This window comes from Siphateles boraxobius, unplaced genomic scaffold, assembly GCF_051911475.1.
Source record: "Siphateles boraxobius isolate OS27281-9 unplaced genomic scaffold, OSU_SipBor_1 8, whole genome shotgun sequence".
Taxonomy (NCBI): domain Eukaryota; kingdom Metazoa; phylum Chordata; class Actinopteri; order Cypriniformes; family Leuciscidae; genus Siphateles; species Siphateles boraxobius.
Window position 1 is genome coordinate 31,514,648 of NW_027509208.1, and position 22,014 is coordinate 31,536,661.

The following is a 22,014-nucleotide window of genomic DNA, read 5'->3' on the forward strand; positions in this document are numbered from 1 at the left end:
GGAGAACTGTACATCACTCACAGCTCTCCAGCTCTAACGTGCAGGTCTGCGTGTCCAGCGGGAACCGGCTGAAGTCCATATTACACGCTGAAGTCACAGTCACCCTGACACAATGAAAAAACACTTTCAAAACAGGATTGTGACAGCAGAATAAAAGCTACATCTGCGTAAGCATGCAGGTTGAGGTATCCAAGCATTCGTGTTGGTATACTTGAGTAGATTGTTTGTTGTACTGACCTGAGGCTGTAGAGCACGTGTCCATCGGGGTAGACCCTGATCATGATGTTCTCCGTGGTGGTGTCGTGAATGAAGGATCGTTTGGAATGGACAAAGAACACGTCAGGAACCCAGATTTTTTTCACCAATCTACCATCAAAAGTCATGCTTTTATTGGTTTTACTGGGAAAAGATAATCGCTCGTCCTTCCAGTAGTGTCTCAGGTACAGGGTCATGGTGAAGTCCTGTATGAAAAGCACAACATGGATTGACTTTTCAAGCTCATTGTGTACTGTTTTGTTTGTTAACAATAATAAATGTGAACATACTTTCTCCTATCCCAATTTAGCATGCAGAGTAAGCTTTACGTAAGTAAGCCATTCTTAGGTTAATTGTGGCTCTGTCAAAACATTGTTCTTTTTGTTTGATCACCCCTTTCAGAAACTATTGATATTTGATACATCAGGCTCTTATGGTGCATATAGTCATATCTCAGTGAGATCTTTATAACAGTATAGCAGATACATAAAAGGCATATAAATATCATCTGTCACTCTATATCTGTCAATAAAAGCTCTGTAGTTTTAAAACATATAATGCAATGCAATACAATGATGATTGAGAGATGAACAAATAAACATTGATGATCATATTTGATACTCAAGGATAATCAAAGTAAACCTAATTGCTTCAGTTCAGTAAGTGTTAATTTTATAATGTTATAACAATATGAAAGTTATTCTTATGTTTACTACGTTTAAAATCAGTACAGATTTCACAGCAAAAAGACATGTGAACCATGAACTAAAGGTGGTACTAAAAGCACTTTTACTTGCTAAAAAAGTATTAACTATCAATCAGAGGGCAGGTAGAAGGCGGCATGTGTGCAACAGGTTTTTTCAGCAATGATTTATTCATTGATAATTTAGGAGCCTTATAGGTTAAGTAACATTATGAAGTACATGTCCATAAACTTCGCTTTCATTGCGGCTGAATTTGTGCAGATGTCCAGAATGCACATTAATATTCAATAATTGAACATCTGTTGTCAGTTATTCTTCATGCATGGTTCTAAGATGAGTCAGTATTATTTCAAAGAATGACCCAGTAATGTTTTGTTAATATGTGGCTGGCTGAAATTACAGTGGTCTTATTACTAAAACTGTACCATCAGATCATGTGATCGCAACCATGACAGATGACGATCCTTAAGTAGAATAAAACCGCTTAGATCACCTTTACCAATGCAGATTAGTAAAAAAAAAATAATAGCTCAGTCCGATTTAAGCCTGAAAAAATTGGTTCACTTAATTTTGATGGTCCTGTGTACACATTCTGTTGACTAAACGTAACATTACACCTACATGTCTACTAACTGTCATTATTGTGTTAGTAGAGTATTAGTAGACTGGTAGTAGAGTTAGTAGAGCGAGTTGACATGTTGTTGCAAAGTTACTTATAGTTAACAGAATGTTCAAATGGGACCATCAAAATAAAACGTTACCAAAAATGTATGCAAGGTGTTGACATGCATTTCCAAACTGCTTAGATCCTTGTGAAATATTACCATCTGTTGGCATTACTGAGGGATGCCAGCACTTTTACCAGTCTTCATCAAGCCGGATGAACCGCACATTCTGATTGGATGATTTCTTGTGATGTCACAGGGTAAACCTCATGGATTATCCTCTACGTGACTCATTGCATATTATGTAACAAATCCACGCTCACTCTGAAACATCGGCACTGATATGATAAATAAAAGCATATCTAGACACGTATCTGATGCTTTCAGATGGGATATTAATCACAAGCGCTGAGATCCATATATAATCTTTGCAATCTCTCAATGACTACAAGCCCACTTCAACATGAATAACAATCACATTCTCATTATAGTAATGCGTAAAAATGATACATTATTTCAAGAAAAAACTTAATGGCTATATTTTATTCATGCATAACATTTTGTTTATGTAATATGCCTTGCATAATAATGAATAATTCATAACAATCACAGATCTTACCATATCTACTTCTGAGATACTGTCCAAACTCTCTACCTGCACATCCACACCCACCGGTACTGCTGGGCCTGAGAAGAAGAGAACATTGTTAGTTTCAAAGGTTCTATAATGTGCATTTTGATATTTCAAGGATTATTAAAAATCAGGAACTATTTACACCCCCACAGCATAAATAATAACTATGAAACAAGAAATCCAAGGCACTCAAGTTATTGAAAAAGCTTTAATTAATTTAAATAGTATTAAAACTTAATATCACTGACATGTTACGCTAGAAGAGCATTCATCAGGGTGTGGATTTCAGACAAACCAACTATTTTAACAAAGAGATATTGTGTATGATCATGCAACGTCAAATGTATACCATATGTTAAGCCCTCATTTGATAGAGACATAACACGAAATAATGCCACAAAGAAATTGTTCCAATCAAAAAAAAAAAAGAAGTGAAAAAAAGCATTTAGTCAGTCTTTGTCCGTCTCCACCTAGTGTCAGCCTCAGACATCAAGTCAACGAACCGTTGGCTGACTGTCTGTTGCATAAGACACACAAAATTAAAAACACTTTAGGAGTTTTGGAGTAGCCATCTGGGAGACGTGTTTGTCATGTTCTTTAATGGCCCGCCTGAAACAAAGCCGTGTACAATTGTGACAATGAGCAATTATCAACTAAATGCTGGATGTCAGGGTTGCTGTGTGTATAATCCAAAAGATTGGTGCGTGAAGCAGAATGAATAATAAAGATAGTTTTTAATAGCAAGCAACTTTATGTCAGCATTGGTTGCAGGAGAGATGAAACAGGATCTAAGTGCAGGTGTCTTTATTTAGAAACAAACTCAAAACTTCACAAAACAGAATCTCCAGGACATGAACAAGATCAGGAACAGAACAACCAACTTAATTTGATGTAGAACTGACAATGAACTGAAAGAAACACAGAGCTTAAATAGACAGCTAACAAGGTGTGCTAATTAAAGGGATAGTTCACCCAAAAATGAAAATTCTGTCAGTATTTACTCACCCTCATGTTGTTCCAACCCCGTAAGACCTTCGTTTATCTTCGGAACACGAATTAAGATATTTTTGATGAAACCTGAGAGCTGGATCACTCCTCCATAGGCTTCAAAAGGATTGAAACTTGCCGGCCTCGAAAAGTTATTAAAGACATCGTTATAATAGTCCAAGTGACTATAGTGGCTCAATCTTAAGTTTATCAAGCGAAAAGAAAACTTTTTGTGCGCAAAAACAAACAAAAATAACGACTTTATTTAGACTATACATTTCCTTCTCTGATGGCCTCTAGTCAGTTAACTTAGTGTACTAGCGTAGAGCTACATCACATGTACAACAACAGAAGCTTACGCTATTTCACTAGTGAACTGACTCGAGGCCCACAGAGAAGGACATGGTTGAAATAAAGTCGTTATTTTTGTTTTTTTGCGCACAAAAAGTATTCTCGTTGTTTGATAAACTTAAGATTGAGCCACTGTAGTCACTTGGACTATTTTAACGATGTCTGTAATAACTTTTCGGGGCCTGCAAGTTCAATCCCTGAAGAAGCCTATGGACTAGTATGGAGGAGTGATCCAGCTCTCAGATTTCATCAAAAATATCTTAATTCGTGTTCCGAAGATGAACGAAGGTCTTAGGGGGTTGGAACAACATGAGGGTGAGTAAATACTGACAGAATTTTCATTTTTGGGTGAACTAACCCTTTAACTAAACACCCCTGAACAGAACTAAACCAATCTGTAACCATGGAGACATACAAGCAGGGGAAGAGGAAGACTAATTAACAAAAACTACCTAAGCCTTTTCACACTTAGGCTATGTTTACATGCAAATGATCTGCAGAGAATACGCTAAATTGGAGTTGCGTTATCACTTTTTATTCTGCCTTTAGACGAGCGTTATTAATAAATGTCACGCCCTGCTCATTCTGCGTCTGGGTCTCCCCAATCTGAATCCTGACAGCGAGGGACCTTTAAAAGTTGTTGATCTGAAGAACTGGGGACTCTTGAAGGAGAGTAGGGAATAAGAAGATCACTAATGTACTGAGGTGGAAACCTGATAATGCCTTGTAGACAAACAGGAGGATTTTGAATTCAATCCTGAAATTAACTGGAAGCCAATGTAAGGATTGCAGTACAGGGGTAATATGGTCCCTCTTTCTCGTCTCTTTTAAAAGCCTTGCTGCTGCATTTGCACTAACTGCAGGTGGTCTAATGCAGTCTGGGGGAAACCAATATAGTAAGAATTACAGAAATCTATCCTTGATGAGATAAGGAGTGAACCACAATTTCCAAGTCCTTTCAGGAGAGAAAATGTTTTAATTTAGCAATTGATCTCAGGTTAAAAAAAGCTACCTTTAACAACGGCACCAATCTGTTTGTTAACGTTTAGTGATGAGTCCATAATTACCCCTAAACCGACACTTTAAAAGAAGTCCAAGAGATTTACACACTGGTCTCTTTTTGTGAGGACATCGACATCTGACTATTGATGTGCAAATTGCAAGAGTGCTTGCTGGGTATAATGCATGGACAGCTTATACTGTTTATCCAACACACTCCTTGGACACATCTGGCACTGTCACATATTCCCTGTTCTGTGTCTTGTTTTGGACTTTTGTGTTGAAGTTTTGGTTCCTTGGTTTCCTTTCTTAGCTGTAGTCTGTACATCCAGGGCAGGATGCTCCCGTTCCACCACATCCCAAATATCCTCTATTAGGTTGAGATCTGGTGACTGTGGGGGCCATTTTAGTACAGTGAACTCATTTTCATGTTCAAGAAACCAATTTGAAATGATTCGAGCTTTGTGACATGGTGCATTATCCTGCTGGAAGTAGCAATCAGAGGATGGGTACATGGTGGCCATAAAAGGATGGACATGGTCAGAAAAAATGCTCAGTTAGGCCGTGGCATTTAAACAATGCCCAATTTGCACTAAGGGGCCTAAAGTGTGCCGAGAAAACAACCCCCATACCATTACACCACCACCAGCAGCCTGCACAATGGTAACAAGGCATGATGGATCCATGTTCTCATTCTGTTTACGCCAAATTCTGACTCTACCATCTGAATGTCTCAACAGAAATCGAGACTCATCAGACCAGAAAACATTATTCCAGTCTTCAACTGTCCAATTTTGGTGAGCTCTTGCAAATTGTAGCCTCTTTTTCCTATTTGTAGTGGAGATGAGTGGTACCCGGTGGGGTCTTCTGCTGTTGTAGCCCATCTGCCTCAAGGTTGTATGTGTTGTGGCTTCACAAATAATTTGCTGCATACCTCGGTTGTAACGAGTGGTTATTTCAGTCAACGTTGCTCTTCTATCAGCTTGAATCAGTCGGCCCATTTTCCTCCGACTTCTAGCATCAACAAGGCATTTTCGCCCACATCCATACTGGATGTTTTTCCCTTTTCACACCATTCTTTGTAAACGCTAGAAATGGTTGTTCGTGAAAATCCCAGTAACTGAGCAGATTGTGAAATACTCAGACCGGCCCATCTGGCACCAACAACCATGCCACGCTCAAAATTGCTTAAATCACCTTTCTTTCCCATTCTGATATTCAGTTTGGAGTTCAGGAGATTGTCTTGACCAGGACCACACCCCTAAATGCATTTAAGCAACTGCCATGTGATTGGTTGATTAGATAATTGTATTAATGAGAAATTGAACAGGTGTTCCTAATAATCCTTTAGGTGAGTGTATAGCCCTTGTATTTCTTTGATCTTTGCGAGGTCTTAAGGCCCTTGCACACTGAGTCCGAAATTTTCGTATGCGTTTTTTCGGATTTGTAATTCGGTGGCTTTGAATTGTCTAAACACCATTCAAACACCATTCAAACTGCCTGCTACGGATGCGAAAAATGCAGAAAATCGAAGCCGATACGACTTTTTTTTATGACGGACGAACGTTTCGGAGGCAGTGTGCAAGCGTGATTGACATAAGTTGGTCGTATTCATTTTTTAACTTGCGGAAATTTCGGACTCAGTGTGCAAGGGCCTTTAGGGTGTAAGAATGAGTGTACCCATTTTGCATAAAATGTGTCTGAACTACATTTAAAACTGACTGAAGTTCATTTATTGTACAACTACACAGAATTTCCAAGTGTCTGACTGGTTATGAAGGTCTCATGCAGCCTGTCAGTAGGCAGAAGTAAAGCTTAAAGGGATACTTCAGCTCTGGGAAGATGGATGTGTATTTAATAGTAATCATTTATTCAATTCAATTCAATTCAATTCAAATTTATTTATATAGTGCTTTTCACAATACATTTTGTTTGAAAGCAGCTTTACAGAAAGTGCATTTCAGAAATGGACATAGAAAAAATACAGTTAGTTAATCATGTAGTAATTTAGGGCATAACATATCGCCGGCGTTGAGTCGTCTCTTCACAGGCGTCGAGTCGTCTCTTCACAGGCGTTTAGTCATCTCATCGCAGGTGTTGGGGCATCTGAAGTCTCTGTGAAAGGCTGTATACAAACTGGAGCTGACGAACGCTATTTACCTCAGGACTAGCGTCCCGAGATAACAGCACAAGAGCAGTTGGGAGATAATTAGCATAGCTGCTGTTCATAATATTAATGCATTCAATCTAATTCGAAAGTAGTATAAAAAAGTAAGCATTATGTGAATGCTTGGCTAAAAAGATGCGTCTTTAATCTAGTTTTAAACTGGGACAGCGAGTCTGAGCCTCGAACAATATCAGGAAGGCTATTCCAGAGTTTAGGAGCTAAATGTGAGAACGCCCTCCCTCCTTTAGTGGACTTAGATATCCTAGGAATGACCAGAAGCCTCGAATTTAGTGATCTTAAAGAACGCAATGGATTGTAGGGCGATAGAAGGTCCATTAAATACACAGGAGCTAAACCATTTAGGGCTTTATAGATCAGTAGTAGTACTTTGTAATTGATACAGAACTTAATAGGTAACCAGTGTAGAGATGATAAAATTGGTGTTATATGATCATATTTTCTTGACCTAGTAAAAACTCTAGCAGCTGCATTTTGCACTAACTGTAGCTTGTTTATTGAGGATGCAGGATGTTACGTAGCTTAGCAATGTTTCTAAGGTGGAAAAATGCTGTTCTTGTAACATATGAAATATGATTTTCGAAAGACAAGTTGCGGTCTAGTATAACACCCAGGTCTTTTACTGTAGAGAATAAAGTAACAGGACATCCTTCTAAATTAAAGTTGTTTTGTACAAGGTTTTGTGGGTAGTTTTTTGGACCAATAAGTAATACCTCCGTTTTATCTGAATTTAGTAGCAGGAAATTACACGTCATTTATAAGTTTGAGGATAGCATGCGCGTGCTTTGTGTTTGGAGCTCCGTCGAATTGATTCATTAATCCCTGATTTTCTTCTTTACCACTCATTTATAAACAAGCACTTTCTATTTTTATATCATGTGAACTTATCCTCGACACTATTCCTTATAAAAAACAATCGGATTGCTCTGCTATCGCTACTTAGATCCAACTTTCCGAATCTCGGCTACTAGCCTTTAGCCCGCTAGCATTTCACGCGTGGCCTCGCGCCTTTCGACCCTCTCATTTTACACCCGTTTCACTGAAAGGATACGGGTTATATCCATCATTTCAGTCCTAAATTAGTAGTGATATTGGTAGTATAACTACTAATTTACTGTTCATCTGTTATAATGGCGAACATATCGGATGTGTGTCTAACGTTACCTCTGAGTGCAGGTGAGGACACATTCGAGCTGTTTTCGGTACGATTGGAGCTGGAGTCGGTGGAGAAGCAGATCCGTGTTCTGCTGGTGAAGCAAGCCGAGCTGCGAGATCGGCGATCAGCGCTTGAAACATCACGCGCCGATGCTCACAAGTCAGTGGTTAGAAACTTTTTGACTCCGACTTCGTCTACTCCGTGCGTTTCTCTGCCCAGGAGGACGCGATCATCTCTGCCTTCACTCACTCTGGCACCGAGGCAACACCATGGACCCTGGGTGATCCCACAGCGGAAGACACGAGCCAGGACCAGACCAAGGACTTCCCCGCCCCTCCCGGTCTTCAAGATCTCCACCCGGAACCGCTTCTCCCCTCTTCGCGAGCCGGAACGTGACGCCGCCGTGATCATCGGCACTTCCATGGTCCGTCATGTCCGTGCTACCTCAGGTAAGCGTAAGGTGCGCACTCACTGCTTTCCTGGTGCTCGTGTTCTTGATGTCGCTGCACAGATTCCCGAGATCCTGAACGGTGACGAGCGCGTCGGAGCTTTGGTGCTACACGCGGGGACGAACGACATCAGGCTGCGGCAGACGGAGGTTCTGAAGAAGGACTACAGAAGCCTGATCGAGACGGTTCGCAGCACATCTCCTGAAGCAACGATCATCGTGTCTGGACCGCTTCCCACGTACCGACTAGGACAAGAAAGGTTCAGTAGATTATTTGCTCTAAATGAATGGTTAATGTCATGGTGTAATGAACAGAAACTGCTCTTTGCAAATAATTGGAATCTGTTCTGGGAACGACCTAGGCTCTACCGCGCTGATGGCCTGCACCCCAGCAGAATCGGAGCGGCTGTTCTGTCGGACAACATCTCCAAGACGTTACACACCATATGACTAGTAAGTCAAAGTCCAAATCACAGTCTTTGCTGTCCCAACTTAATTGATATAAGTAGTGTAGAACATCATATAGAAACTGTGTCTATTCCTCGCTTAGTGAGGCCAAACAATAAATCTAGTGTAGGATCTAGCAAAAATCTTATTGTAATTAAACCAGAAAACCTAAATATCAGTGAACAAAAACAATTTCTACAGCTAGGTCTTCTAAACATTAGATCGCTCACACCTAAGGCGGTCATTGTAAATGAAATGGTCACAGATAATAGTTTCAATGTACTTTGCCTTACTGAAACCTGGCTTAAACCAAATGATTATTTCGGTCTAAATGAGTCTACTCCACCAGGATACTGTTATAAGCATGAGCCCCGTCTGATCGGTCGTGGCGGCGGTGTTGCAACAATCTATAGAGATATTCTTAATGTTACTCAGAAAACAGGTCACAGGTTTAATTCGTTTGAAGTACTTGTGCTCAATGTTACGCTCTTAGATGTAAGAAACAAATCCATATTATCTCTAGCCTTGGCTACTCTATATAGACCTCCAGGGCCCTATGCTGACTTCCTAAAAGAGTTTGCATACTTTCTCTCAGATCTATTGGTCAATGTCGATAAAGCAATAATTGTTGGAGACTTTAACATACTCGTAGATAATACAAATGATGCGTTAGGGGCTGCGTTTACAGATTTATTAAACTCCTTTGGGGTCACGCAAAACGTCAGTGGTCCCACTCATCGTCTAAATCATACACTAGATTTAATTATATCATATGGAACCAATCCAACTGATATAAATATTATACTGCAAAGTGACGATCTCACTGATCATTACATGGTATCTTGCGTAATACGTACTGCTGAAATTTGTCATGTTGCGCCACGTTATCGACCAGGCAGAACAATCCTTCCAAACCACTATAGATAGATTCTCAAATAGCTTACCTGATCTATCTCAGCAGCGCAGTGCACCCAAACAAACAGATGAACTAGAGGAAATGACTCGCAGTTTGAGCACCATGTTCTCTAGTACACTAGATATTGGTGCACCAATTAGATTAAAAAAGGTCAGAGAGAAAACTAAAGCACCATGGTACAACAGTGCTACGCATGCAATCAAGAGAGAAATTCGTAACTTAGAGCGTAAATGGAAACAAACTAATTTAGAGGTCTTTAGAATCGCGTGGAAAGACAGTATGTCACGTTATAAAAAGGCTCTAAAAGCAGCCAGGGCTGAGCATCTCCGCAAACTAATAGAAAATAACCAAAATAATCCAAGGTTTTTATTCAACACCGTGGCTAGACTAACAAATAAACAAACATCACCAGAGCAAAATATTCCGTTACAATATAGTAGTAATGATTTTATGAATTACTTCAATGAGAAAATAGAAAGCATCCGACACACAATTGTAAATATACAATCCTCTATGATGTCTTATGATTCGGCCTCAATTATGGCCCCTCTAGAACAACTACACCGCTTTACAACTATAGGACAGGAAGAGCTAAATAAACTTATCATTGCATCTAAACCAACAACATGTTTATTAGATCCAATACCCACTAAACTACTGAAAGAAGTGTTACCTGTAGTGGAAGAGCCTCTTCTTAATATTATTAACTCATCTTTATTTTTAGGTCATGTTCCAAAAATATTCAAGCTGGCAGTAATAAAACCTCTCATTAAGAAACCGCAATTAGATCCAAATAACGTAGCAAATTACAGACCCATCTCAAATCTTCCATTTATGTCTAAAATACTAGAAAAGTTGTGTCCGCTCAATTGTGCTCTTTCTTGGAAGAAAATGATATCTATGAAAAATTCCAGTCGGGATTCAGACCGCATCATAGCACAGAAACTGCGCTAGTTAAAATTACAAATGATTTACTTTTAGCTTCTGACCAAGGCTGTATCTCAATACTAGTTCTACTCGATCTTAGCGCTGCGTTCTACACTATAGATCATAAAATACTCTTGGATCGACTACAAAACTACACTGGTGTTCAGGGACAGGCATTAAGCTGGTTTAGATCGTACTTATCAGACCGTTACCATTTTGTCTGTTTAAATGGGGAAAAATCAAAGATAACGTCAGTAGACTATGGAGTGCCGCAAGGATCGGTGTTAGGCCCTCTGTTATTCTCAATATACATGCTGCCACTTGGTAATATTATAAGAAAACATGGAATTAATTTCCACTGTTATGCTGATGACACTCAATTATATATCTCATCACGACCAGATGAAAACACTAACTTATCTAAATTGACAGAGTGTCTAAATGATATAAAATGCTGGATGACGTGTAATTTCCTGCTATTAAATTCAGATAAAACGGAGGTACTACTTATTGGTCGAAAAAACTACCCACAAAATCCCTTACAATACAACTTTAATTTAGAAGGATGTCCTGTTACTTTATCCACTACAGTAAAAGACCTGGGTGTTATACTAGACCGCAACTTGACTTTCGAAAATCATATTTCATATATTACAAGAACAGCCTTTTTCCACCTTAGAAACATTGCTAAGCTACGTAACATGCTATCTGTTTCTGATGCAGAAAAGTTAGTTCATGCATTCATGACCTCGAGACTAGATTACTGTAATGCTTTATTAGCTGGCTGTCCTGCATCCTCAATAAACAAGCTACAGTTAGTGCAAAATGCAGCTGCTAGAGTTTTTACTAGGTCAAGAAAATATGATCATATAACACCAATTTTATCATCTCTACACTGGTTACCTATTAAGTTCTGTATCAATTACAAAGTACTACTACTGATCTATAAAGCCCTAAATGGTTTAGCTCCTGTGTATTTAATGGACCTTCTATCGCCCTACAATCCATTGCGTTCTTTAAGATCACTAAATTCGAGGCTTCTGGTCATTCCTAGGATATCTAAGTCCACTAAAGGAGGGAGGGCGTTCTCACATTTAGCTCCTAAACTCTGGAATAGCCTTCCTGATATTGTTCGAGGCTCAGACTCGCTGTCCCAGTTTAAAACTAGATTAAAGACGCATCTCTTTAACCAAGCATTCACTTAATGCTTAACCTTTAATACTACTGCTGAATTAGTTCGAATGCATTAACATTATGAACATCAGCTATGCTAATTATTTCCCATCTGCCTTTCTGCTGTTATCTCGGGACGCTAGTCCCGAGGTAAATAGCGTTCGTCAGCTCCAGTTTGTATCCAGCCTCTCACGGAGACTTCAGATGCCCCAATGCCTGTGAAGAGACGACTCGACGCCTGTGAAGAGACGACTCAAAGCCGGCGATATGTTATGCCATAAATTAATACATGATTAACTAACTGTATTTTTCTATGTACATTTCCGAAATGCACTTTCTGTAAAGCTGCTTTGAGACAATGTGTATTGTGAAAAGCGCTATACAAATAAATTTGAATTGAATTAAATTATATAGTAGAAATGTGAAATTATTTTTGAAATTGAAGCATTGTAGACTGAGAAAAGGCAGAAAATGTATTTTTTACTCATGTGGCAGAAAGACAACAACTCCCAGAATGCACTTGCTTTGCTGCCCTTACGAGGCCAGGCCACTCCCTAACCACGCCTACCGGTTACAGGCGGCAGTATCCGAAAAATTTCTCCACACATTCTATAGGCTAATACTCTAGTAAGAGTAAAGGTTTATAAAAAGAACCACAACCAATGTGAGTTATAACTTTTAATTAAAAAATTAATTAATATTAACACTTTTACACTCAAAGCTCTTCCAGAGCTTCAGCTGTTTCCTTATATTCACAGTATTGCCCGTCAGGAGCTGAATATCTCCGTCAGATATCCTGGACAACACAGGTGGGCAAAACGAGACGCCAGTCTTTACCAAGTCGCTCGCATTGCAGGACCCATTCCATAAAGTGACGATAGGCTGTTAGGCGATATTGTCTACAAAACAGTAAGCACAACGTGAGCAATGCGAACTATTTGCACATACAGTATGCTATAATGTAAAAATAACAACAATTGCTCAGCTGACTACGCGGGAAGAACATTGTGATAATGCCGGGTGTCCAGACTCTGTACATTACGTCTCGGTAAAAAAAGAAAAACAAACCAAATAACGTTACTCACTTTACACTAAGCCGTCCGTTTGTCCCTGCGGGCTTTGGCTGGCGTTTCCAATTTATCTCGTCCAGAAGAAAATGGGATCGCTGAAATTCGCGACAGCAATAAGACTCTCTATCTGTTTCCATAGGCGCACAGCGAGAGCACTGACACCACCAGTCCGCCCCAGCTGGAGTCTGGCCGGGCTCGAATCAGGTCTTGCTCCCCTGCAGCAGCAGCTGCTCCGGCAAGAGGCTTGTTCCTCCATCTCCCGCAACTGTTCGTCGCTGTATTGCGGCTCGTACAGGTAGCCGCGAGCATCAGATTCGCGCAACAGATCTTCGAAATCCCCTTCTGCCATTTCAACTTCAAAACTAACGTTACCTTCCACCATCGTGATTAGCCTACAAACTTTCTACACAGAGCAAGAGGCTGTTAGCTTGGCTTCTACAGCAAGATGGCTGACACTACCTTTACTTTCTGTGAGTGAGATCCCGCCCCATATGGGCATGGTGAAAAAATGCGGAACTAGCTACTAGTGCTGGCTGTAGTTTTAAGCCTCTGGCCCAAAAATCCTCCGATGACGCAAAATGACGATTTTTTTCGTCATCTGAGGATTTTTTCCAGACTAAAAATACATAAATCTCTCACATTAGGGGGAAATGAGGGGGGGAAGCACAGTAATGAAGTAAGTGGCGGCTCCAACACTACACCTTCAAAACTGTGCATATGCTTATGAAAGATGAAGCTGTTAGAAATGTGGGGTTTATTTTTAGCAACATGCCTGAACAATCGAACAAAATTGTTTATGCTTATTATTTGTCTCTACGTTGCTTTCTCGTTTGTTGAGTATTCTCTTTTGCTTTGTAAACAAAGTAATGGCCGCTATTAGATCCACTTCACCTCCCCTCGTCAGCTTCCTCTGACCAGACATTAGTCTAATTTCACGACAGACTCTTCATTCTTTCTCAATAATTTCTTAATTATTCTCAAGAAGCTGCTGGTTTGTCTAAATACCTTGTATTAAAAGCTAAGGTAGTGTCAAATATTTTGTCCTCAGAGGCAATCGTTGTGATTGCATGAGTTCATTTTAATGTGACACAGGTTCACACATATACAGCTGTATTTAAGAGTTGGCCATCTCGAGCATCAAAACACACATGCTGTGGATGATACAGTGAAGTTCACCAATCACAGCAGACAACTTTGTTATCTTCATAAGCCAACCTCCATTTGCATAATATAGAGATAGTGTCCATTCTTCCAGTCACAGCAAGAATTGATGATCTGAAAACACCACTGGGAGAGCTGTGATTCGAAGACTGAATTCTCTGTAGACATTCAACTTCCTGTTAGGGTGACAAGCACATCGGCTCTCACTGGAAAGAGATTAGCAACCTTAGATTGCAAAAGCTTGTTGTCCAGTGAATGAGTATTTGCTGGCACAATTTTCTGTCTGGGCTTTCATAGTCAGGATCCTGCCCTGACAGTCTTGTCTGTCATGTCATTGTTCAATGTTTCTTTGTTTGTCTTGTGCTTGAGCACATGGATTTGTCTTTGTTTGTGTCGGCCATGTGCTCCTCTCATCCCGCCTCCTTATTTAGTCATTGTTGGCCTAATTGTGTTCACCTGTTCATCATATGCTCTGCTCCCTTTATATTTGTCTCATTTCCCTCATGTTTTGCTGGTTTATTGTTTGCTAGTTCCCTTCTTTTGTTTTATTTTTTGCTTACAAATTCCAGTCATTTATTTCTTTTTTGTGTGGGTTTCTCTAGTCATAGTTCTTTACGTCAGTTTTTATTTTGCCTGGTTTCATTTTCTTGCTTTATCTTGCTGTGTCTTGTCTTGTTCATTGTGAGTTAATTAATTGTGAGTAAATTTGAATTTTCATCAAATTGTGCCGAAAAACAGTTCATTAGTCAAACTTTTAACACAATGCGCATTAGCAACATCTGGTGGTCAGACTTGTTTTCTCCACCATATCTAACAAAACAGCAGAAAAAGTATGTGACCAAACAAAGCTTCGGCAGTCCGTGACATACAAGAGTGGAAACAATCTGAGATAAATACAATTCTATCTTCTGATCTAATCGTATCTAGATTAATTTGATTCAATGAGACCACAACTCGTGTCATGTGTAGCCTGCTCAACAGATTCACATATTGATCAATAATATAAGCCCGGTGTCACCCAGGACTGGTGTCAGTGGTCTTCCTGACTGCCTGTCATGGTGTTGTCGCCCTGCCCTATACTCTATAAACTGCGTTTCACGCCTTGCTCTCCTTGTTGTGCCCTGTCTACAGTCTGGTCAATAAAACACCATCACTGCTCATTCTCCATCTGGGTCCTCTCTGGCAGAGCCGTGACATTCATAGTATTGTAGCTTTTGAGCTATCAAAAATACACAGTGGCAGAATTGTTTATTAAACTTATGCATCAGAAAACGTGCATCTATCCACCCCCCAAACTTTAATGAACTCCTTCTTAAAGGTGAAATGTGTAATATTTCTGAGGATCTATTGACAGAAATGCAATATAAGATCCATAACTACATTTTCAGTGTTGTAAAAAGACCTTGCATAATGAACCGTTATGTTTTTATTACCTTAGAATGAGACATTTATATCTCCATAACCGCGGGCACCCCCTTCTATGAAGGTCGACATATTGTGTCGTCATGTTTCTACCGTAGCCGACAGCGAACACACAGCGCTACAGAGCGTGTTTCGTCACTACCTTGAAAAAGAAGTTTTCAGTGGTGTATAAAGACCTTACTTAATGAACCGTTATATTTGTATTACATTAGAATGAGCAGTTTCTATCGACATACACCGCGGGTCCCCTTACACTGAAATGCGCCGACATGTTTCTACAGTAGCCCTAAACGGACAAACGCGTTTCGTTACTATGTTGCTCTTCGTGCAAGATGACACAATGATGAACAAGTAACAATAATATTCGCAATAACATATAGTTTTACTGAATAATTAGGTAAACATAATTTCTTAATTTATCCTTGTAAAGAAACCTCAGTGCTGAACTGGCTACTCTCTGCTGTCTCAGATGACGACATCACTTCCTGTCGGCCACAGTAACTTTTGTTGGTTGCAATTCGTAACATCACCTCACCATGCCGCTAAAAATCACACACTGCACCTTTAAAAGGGACGTGTAAATATGCATGCGTGTCGGTGATGTGTGAATTATGTCCGTAGATCAGTGATGTGTGAGCTTGTATCTGCCCTTACAATATAGACAAAGAGCTCCATTACTCTTTGTAAACAATGGGTCAACAGTGAGGAACTTGGTCAGCTGTAGACTACATCCAGCACACAAAAAAACAAGATTTAAAGACAAAAGGTAATTCAGTGGATCCAATACGCATTATCATCGCCCTCCTGAGAAACCACTACATTTTCAGGATAAAACCCCCACAGGAATCCATGTTCAGGTTGTGAATTTGAATTGAATTGACTGCTGTGATAATGAAGACAGAGAAGCATTCTGAAGAAGTAAGAAGCAAAACCAATGTGTAAATTAGAAAAGCCCTGAACGTCCCAGTGGCGCTGATGACTCAATTAACACTAGGAGTAACTTCCTAGAAGAGGTCATGCCTCAAATCTCTGCAGGAACAATGAGGTGTCAACTCCAGATGTCAATAGCTATGAACTTTTGCCAAATTATGTGATAGTGACCTAGATGTGACATGGGAAAGGATTGTGTTGAATGTTTGCAGATGAGACCAAGAAAACCTTCACCATTATTCGATGTGACATGAAGAGCACTGCCTAAAACTTAGTACACATCGTCCCTGGGTGTTTCCAAATCTTAAAATGCATTATTAAGGCTTTAAAACTATGATAATCTAAGCAAAGACTTACACTAGTAAGGACTTGAAATCAGTAATTTTATTCCAAAACAAATTCAATTGCCACTTGTCATATGTGGAGGAAATGATGTCACCAACAATGACATAATCTTCTTTAATGCATGTCCACTGATGGACATTGTCAGAACACAAACTTAAAAGAGTCTAAAAGAGTTTATTGTCTGAAAGTTCACCGGGCCAGAAACACTTTTCCAAATTCCTAATGGTCATAAAATATGCTTTGTTTTCTTTAAACGATTTTGGGGCCAAATATGAGTCTTGAGAAGTTTTGTAACTTTCATCGTGATATTTTAAGTATAAAGAATTGACGATGATAAAGAGATACAACAAGAGAACATGTTTGCATTGCATCAGTTCATAAATTTGACATTACTCGAATGTTGTGTGGTATAAATGTCATATAAATAATGAGAATGACCTGTAGCACATGTCTGGAAGAATGAGCCAAAATCTCAGTTGAAAAGTGTGAGAAGCTCGAACATACTGCAAAATATTCACATCTGCTATTCTGGCAAAGCACCGCTTTCAGAAGTACTATAATGTGTATAGATATCCTACTGTAGGGTCAAATGTGAAATGAGAGTATTCATTTACTTATATTAATTGTTACTTCCATAAAATGTATGGGTAACACTTTATAATAAAGTTCATTGGTTAGTTAGTTAACATGAACTAAGAATGAACAATACTTCTTCAGCATTTATTAAAGGGGTTGTAAAACACAATTTCACTTTTCTAACTTTAGCTAGTGTGTAATGTTGCTGTTTGAGCATAAACAACATCTGCAAAGTTACAGCGCTCAAAGTTCAAAGCAAAGGTAGATATTTGCTTTTAAAGAAATCAATTTCTAAGGACTACAGCAATCGCCCGGTAGGGACTACATGACATTCCTCCAGGGTTGCTGACATCACTAACCCTACTAAACCCCTTCCCCCGAGAATAATAAATAAGGGGGGCGAGGCCATTTTAGATTGCTATGGAGAAGAGTTGTTGTGGTGTATTAGGCTGGAGTGTTGTTGTCGTCGAAATGCCTTCGAAACGCTGTTATTTTCATCCGGATTGCAGGTCCACTTTGTTCAGCCTTCCTAGGGTCGGGGGAGTTAGGGATCAATGGTTAAAATTTATTTTTAACTCGGTCCCTCATAATTATTACCCAAATCTCGCTCTCTGTGCTGCACACGGAGGAAAGCTTCCACAATCTTCGCGAGTTCAATGCAGGATTCACACAACGGCTTGTCCTGAAAGATGGAGCAGTTCCAACTTTAAGAACAGAAGCTGTTGTTTACGGGCCACAACCTGTAAGTGTGATTTATTTTTCGTCTATGTATTTTCCTGTAATAGTTCGTATAGTTAATTGTACGTTGTAGCAAGGAAGTAAACAAATGACACACTGTTTAGCTCTGCAAACAAGCTTGTTAAATGCTCATTCATACTTAATGTTATCTGACAAACACCTAACGTTACCAACTTTTTTTAATCTCAACCGCGAACTTGGAATTAATGTAAATTATTCTTTGATTAGAGCTTTTATGTATTGTTTATCGCTTGTTTATCTACAGGCATGCTAAACATGGTTCTGTTTGATTTGGCTAACTTACTGTAGTAACGTTAAAGCCAATGTTTAGTGTTTGTTTTGGGTTATTAGTTCTGGCGACAGATATTTGGCTACAATCGATCTAAAAATACAAAAGTAACGGTGCCATACAGTCAGTAACGATCACTATAGATCCGCAGTCTTTACTCCAAAAAAATCCCTTTGAGGACTGTAACGTTAGTATCATTTGTTAGAACGATTAGATGAAATTCTTTTTTATGAAGCTTATTTTTTGTAATACTATAATAATTAGTACAATTAAAGAACAGCGTATCTAAAAAGTAATGAGACAACAACAACAAAAAACAAACCTTTCTGAAATGTCATTTAACAGCTGTTCTTGAACAGGTTCTGCTCGATCATCTTCACTAACATTCTCTGGGCCCGACTGGTTTTATTGATGCCATCGTTTATAATACACCAAAGCACAAACTACTGGTAAAGGTAAGGGGCGTGACGTTTCCGAAAACTAGACGGTTAGCGAATCACAACACACTGGGCCAGCTAACCAATCTGAGCCCATTGTGTATTTTTGAGGGACTGGCTTCATAGAACCCGGAAACCATCAGACCATTAATACAAAGAGGGACAGAGCAGTGAAGAATAAAGGTAAAATATATGACAAATAATGCAATTTTTTAAAAACGAAGCATGAACACATGTTACAGTGTACACCACAAACACAATCAAGCCTTCGAAAAAATGTGTTTTACCACCCCTTTAATCTTAGTTAATATTAATTTCAACATTTACTAATACATTATTAAAATCAAAGGTTGTATTTGTTTACATTAATTAATGCACTGTGAACTAACATGAACAAACAATGAACAGCTGGATTTTTATTAACTAACATTAACAAAGATTAATAAATAATTACATATGCATTGTTCATTATTAGTTCATGTTAGTTAATACATTAACTAATGTTAACTAATGAACCTTCTTGTAAAGTGTTACCAATTTATGTCATACAATAAAAATAAGGGAAAAAATATGCATAAAATGAAAGTCTAAAATCAGTATAAAATTGACAATCTATATGAAAAAACAACTTTTCATTGATTTTTATGCAATGCAGTAAGACACACACACACACACACGCACGCACACATGCAGATTTTACCTGCAAATGCTGGTCTCATAGTGAAGTCATGATCATCAACACGCAGTAGATGGTCTGATTTCAGCTGATGTGTCTTGGTTTCATCCAACATCTTGAAAAGTGGACTGTAAAAGAACATCTCAGGACTTCAATACGAGCTCATAGAAAGACACCTCAGTGAGCAACTACTCCATGATGAAGTCAATGACATGAACTGAGACACTAGCATAAAGGGTGTTTCCCTATTCAACAACCCTCTTCAGGTTTTCAGGCTAAAATTACCTATTTAACAGTAATAAAATAATGATCTAGAATCAAGTGCAGTCAACGTTATTATTTTTATATGCACACTAGTATATATTAGCAGTGATTTTAAAAATAATAAGTATTTTATTTAAATGGGATGTTATTAATAGAAATAGAAATAAGGGATTCTCAAGCAACATATAGTATTTTGACATTAATTAAGTCAATTATTGTCTGTAAAATGTTTGTTCCTGACTTTTGGTGTCCAGATGCTTATTAGACTAGTGAGAATATAGGGCTAGTGGTGTAAGTTATGAATATTTCTCAAGGTTTGTTTTTGAAAGTCTGTTTTTATATAAACATACAGTATCTTAAAGTATTGACAAAAAAATCCAGAAGAAAACAGTATAACTCATAAGTCATTTCATTTGGTTGTCATGATATAGTTTTCACAACAGGAAAGCTAATAAATTGCCTACTGTAAAACAATTTAATGCAGACAATTATGTTTATGAAAGAGCAAAAATATAAATGGACACATCAAAAATATCTTTATTCTGCCAGCACAAATAATAATTCGTCTTATATATTTAATTAAAGACCAACATTTATGATAAATACTCCCAACAAAAACACAAGCATTTTTGTAATTGTGACATGGCACAGCTCCCAAATTATTTTAAGCAACCTGTAAATAATAGTTTGCCAGACTTCATCTCGTTATTGTCCTCTATGCTCTCTAGATTCCGAGCTTATGTGAAAACTGTGATAATAAATTGAAATGGCACTTACGTTCCGTGATGGTGATGTTGTACAGATGTTCTCCTGACGCCGAGCTTCATCTTCCCGCACTGACCGCACAAACTTACACACAACAGAAGAAAAGCAGCGTTCATAGTGAAGGAGAGGTTAGACAGTCACCCGTGCTGGAGAGCATCTTCAGTCACTGCCGTTCCCGCACAATGATGAACTGAGTTATGCGTCGCGTTGCTAAACGCGCGCCCTGATTGGCCGCGCACATCGATTCGTCGAGTCGCTTCAGTTACACACGAACACAGCAGAACTGTCGGCGTTGGAAAAGAGCGCACTTGGGTCGAGATGTAGCTAATTTGTTTTAAAAGATGAGCTATTTAACTAATGAGACATCCGTCTTACAAAGCTAGACCGCACTCAACGATTATAGCGCACATTGATCAACTTTTCAAAAATGATGTGAATAGTTGTTCTCAAACGGAGGGCCGCCAGATGGCGCACGAAATAATTAAATAATTGAATTAAAATATGTAAATGAAATGTTCGATATTAATCTGCATACTAAATTAATGTTCAATATTATTCGCTTCTGTTAAGTTCTACCGAGTAGCACCGGCAGTGTTAAGCCAAAACACATTTAGGCTATGTGCCCGATTCTGACATTTTACAGAGTCCATTGCTTTGGAGCATTGAGGAAACACAGATATTAGAGAAGCATCTAGCATCTATTATTTTCTATATTTAGTTCATACCTGTCAAGTATCCCGTTTTGGCCGGGAAAGACCCGTATTTAACCCTTCTTTCCCGCCGTCCTCCCGTATTAGTATTTTCCCGTAAACCTCCCGTATTTTAACCTGCGCTATTAAAAAATAATAATGGCCCGGGCGGATTAAAAAAAAACAAAAAACAAAAACATTCCCAATCTGAGCTCTGTCACTATAGCCACGCGATAACTGCCACCTGCAGTAGCCTACTACAGGCATAGACATCATAGATATCTATGACTACAGGTACTGTAGGTGGCAGTTGTCGCGAGGTTAGTGTGTGAGGTCAGATGATGAGTGACAACGCGGGGGGAAAAAAGAAAAAAAAATCGGAGACGGATGATGGACGCTACGACAGAGACGGAAGGCACTCCTGCCACAAAACCAAAACCCTCATGTAAATACCGCGATCAATGGGACAGCGAATTTACTTTTCTGAAGAGGAGCAGGGTAGGGGACAGTCACGCGTTTTGTAACTGCGACTTTAGCATCTTAAAACCTGTTAACCGTTGCCAGTGCGCCGGCGCACTGAAGCGTTTTTTTTTTGTTTGTTTAAATAGTTCAAAGTTACTATCAGATTTAATGTTATTACCTTGACAAACTATACATCATTAAAAATATATATATAACACTCAAGTTTCAGTATTTGACCACTATTGTATTCTCAGAAACTTTGAAGATGTTTCATACAAAATAAATTTCTAATACTATTAATAACTATTTTTTCATTATGACAATAATTAATTCTACATTTACA

At 38.8% G+C, this 22,014-nt stretch overlaps 1 protein-coding gene across 1 annotated transcript in view; it reads right to left on the reverse strand.

The window, feature by feature from the left end:
* gabrr2b (gamma-aminobutyric acid type A receptor subunit rho2b) overlaps positions 1-20,885 on the reverse strand; it is a 34,821-nt gene extending 13,936 nt beyond the window's left edge. The window contains exons 1-5 of the mRNA XM_077219665.1: positions 20,533-20,885; positions 19,516-19,619; positions 2,244-2,311; positions 238-461; positions 22-104 (exon numbers count right to left, since the gene is read on the reverse strand). Of these exons, the coding sequence (XP_077075780.1) occupies positions 22-104; positions 238-461; positions 2,244-2,311; positions 19,516-19,619; positions 20,533-20,636 (583 nt within the window). The 5' untranslated portion in view covers positions 20,637-20,885. The remainder of the gene's footprint in view (positions 1-21; positions 105-237; positions 462-2,243; positions 2,312-19,515; positions 19,620-20,532) is intronic.
* Positions 20,886-22,014: the final 1,129 nt, after the last annotated feature.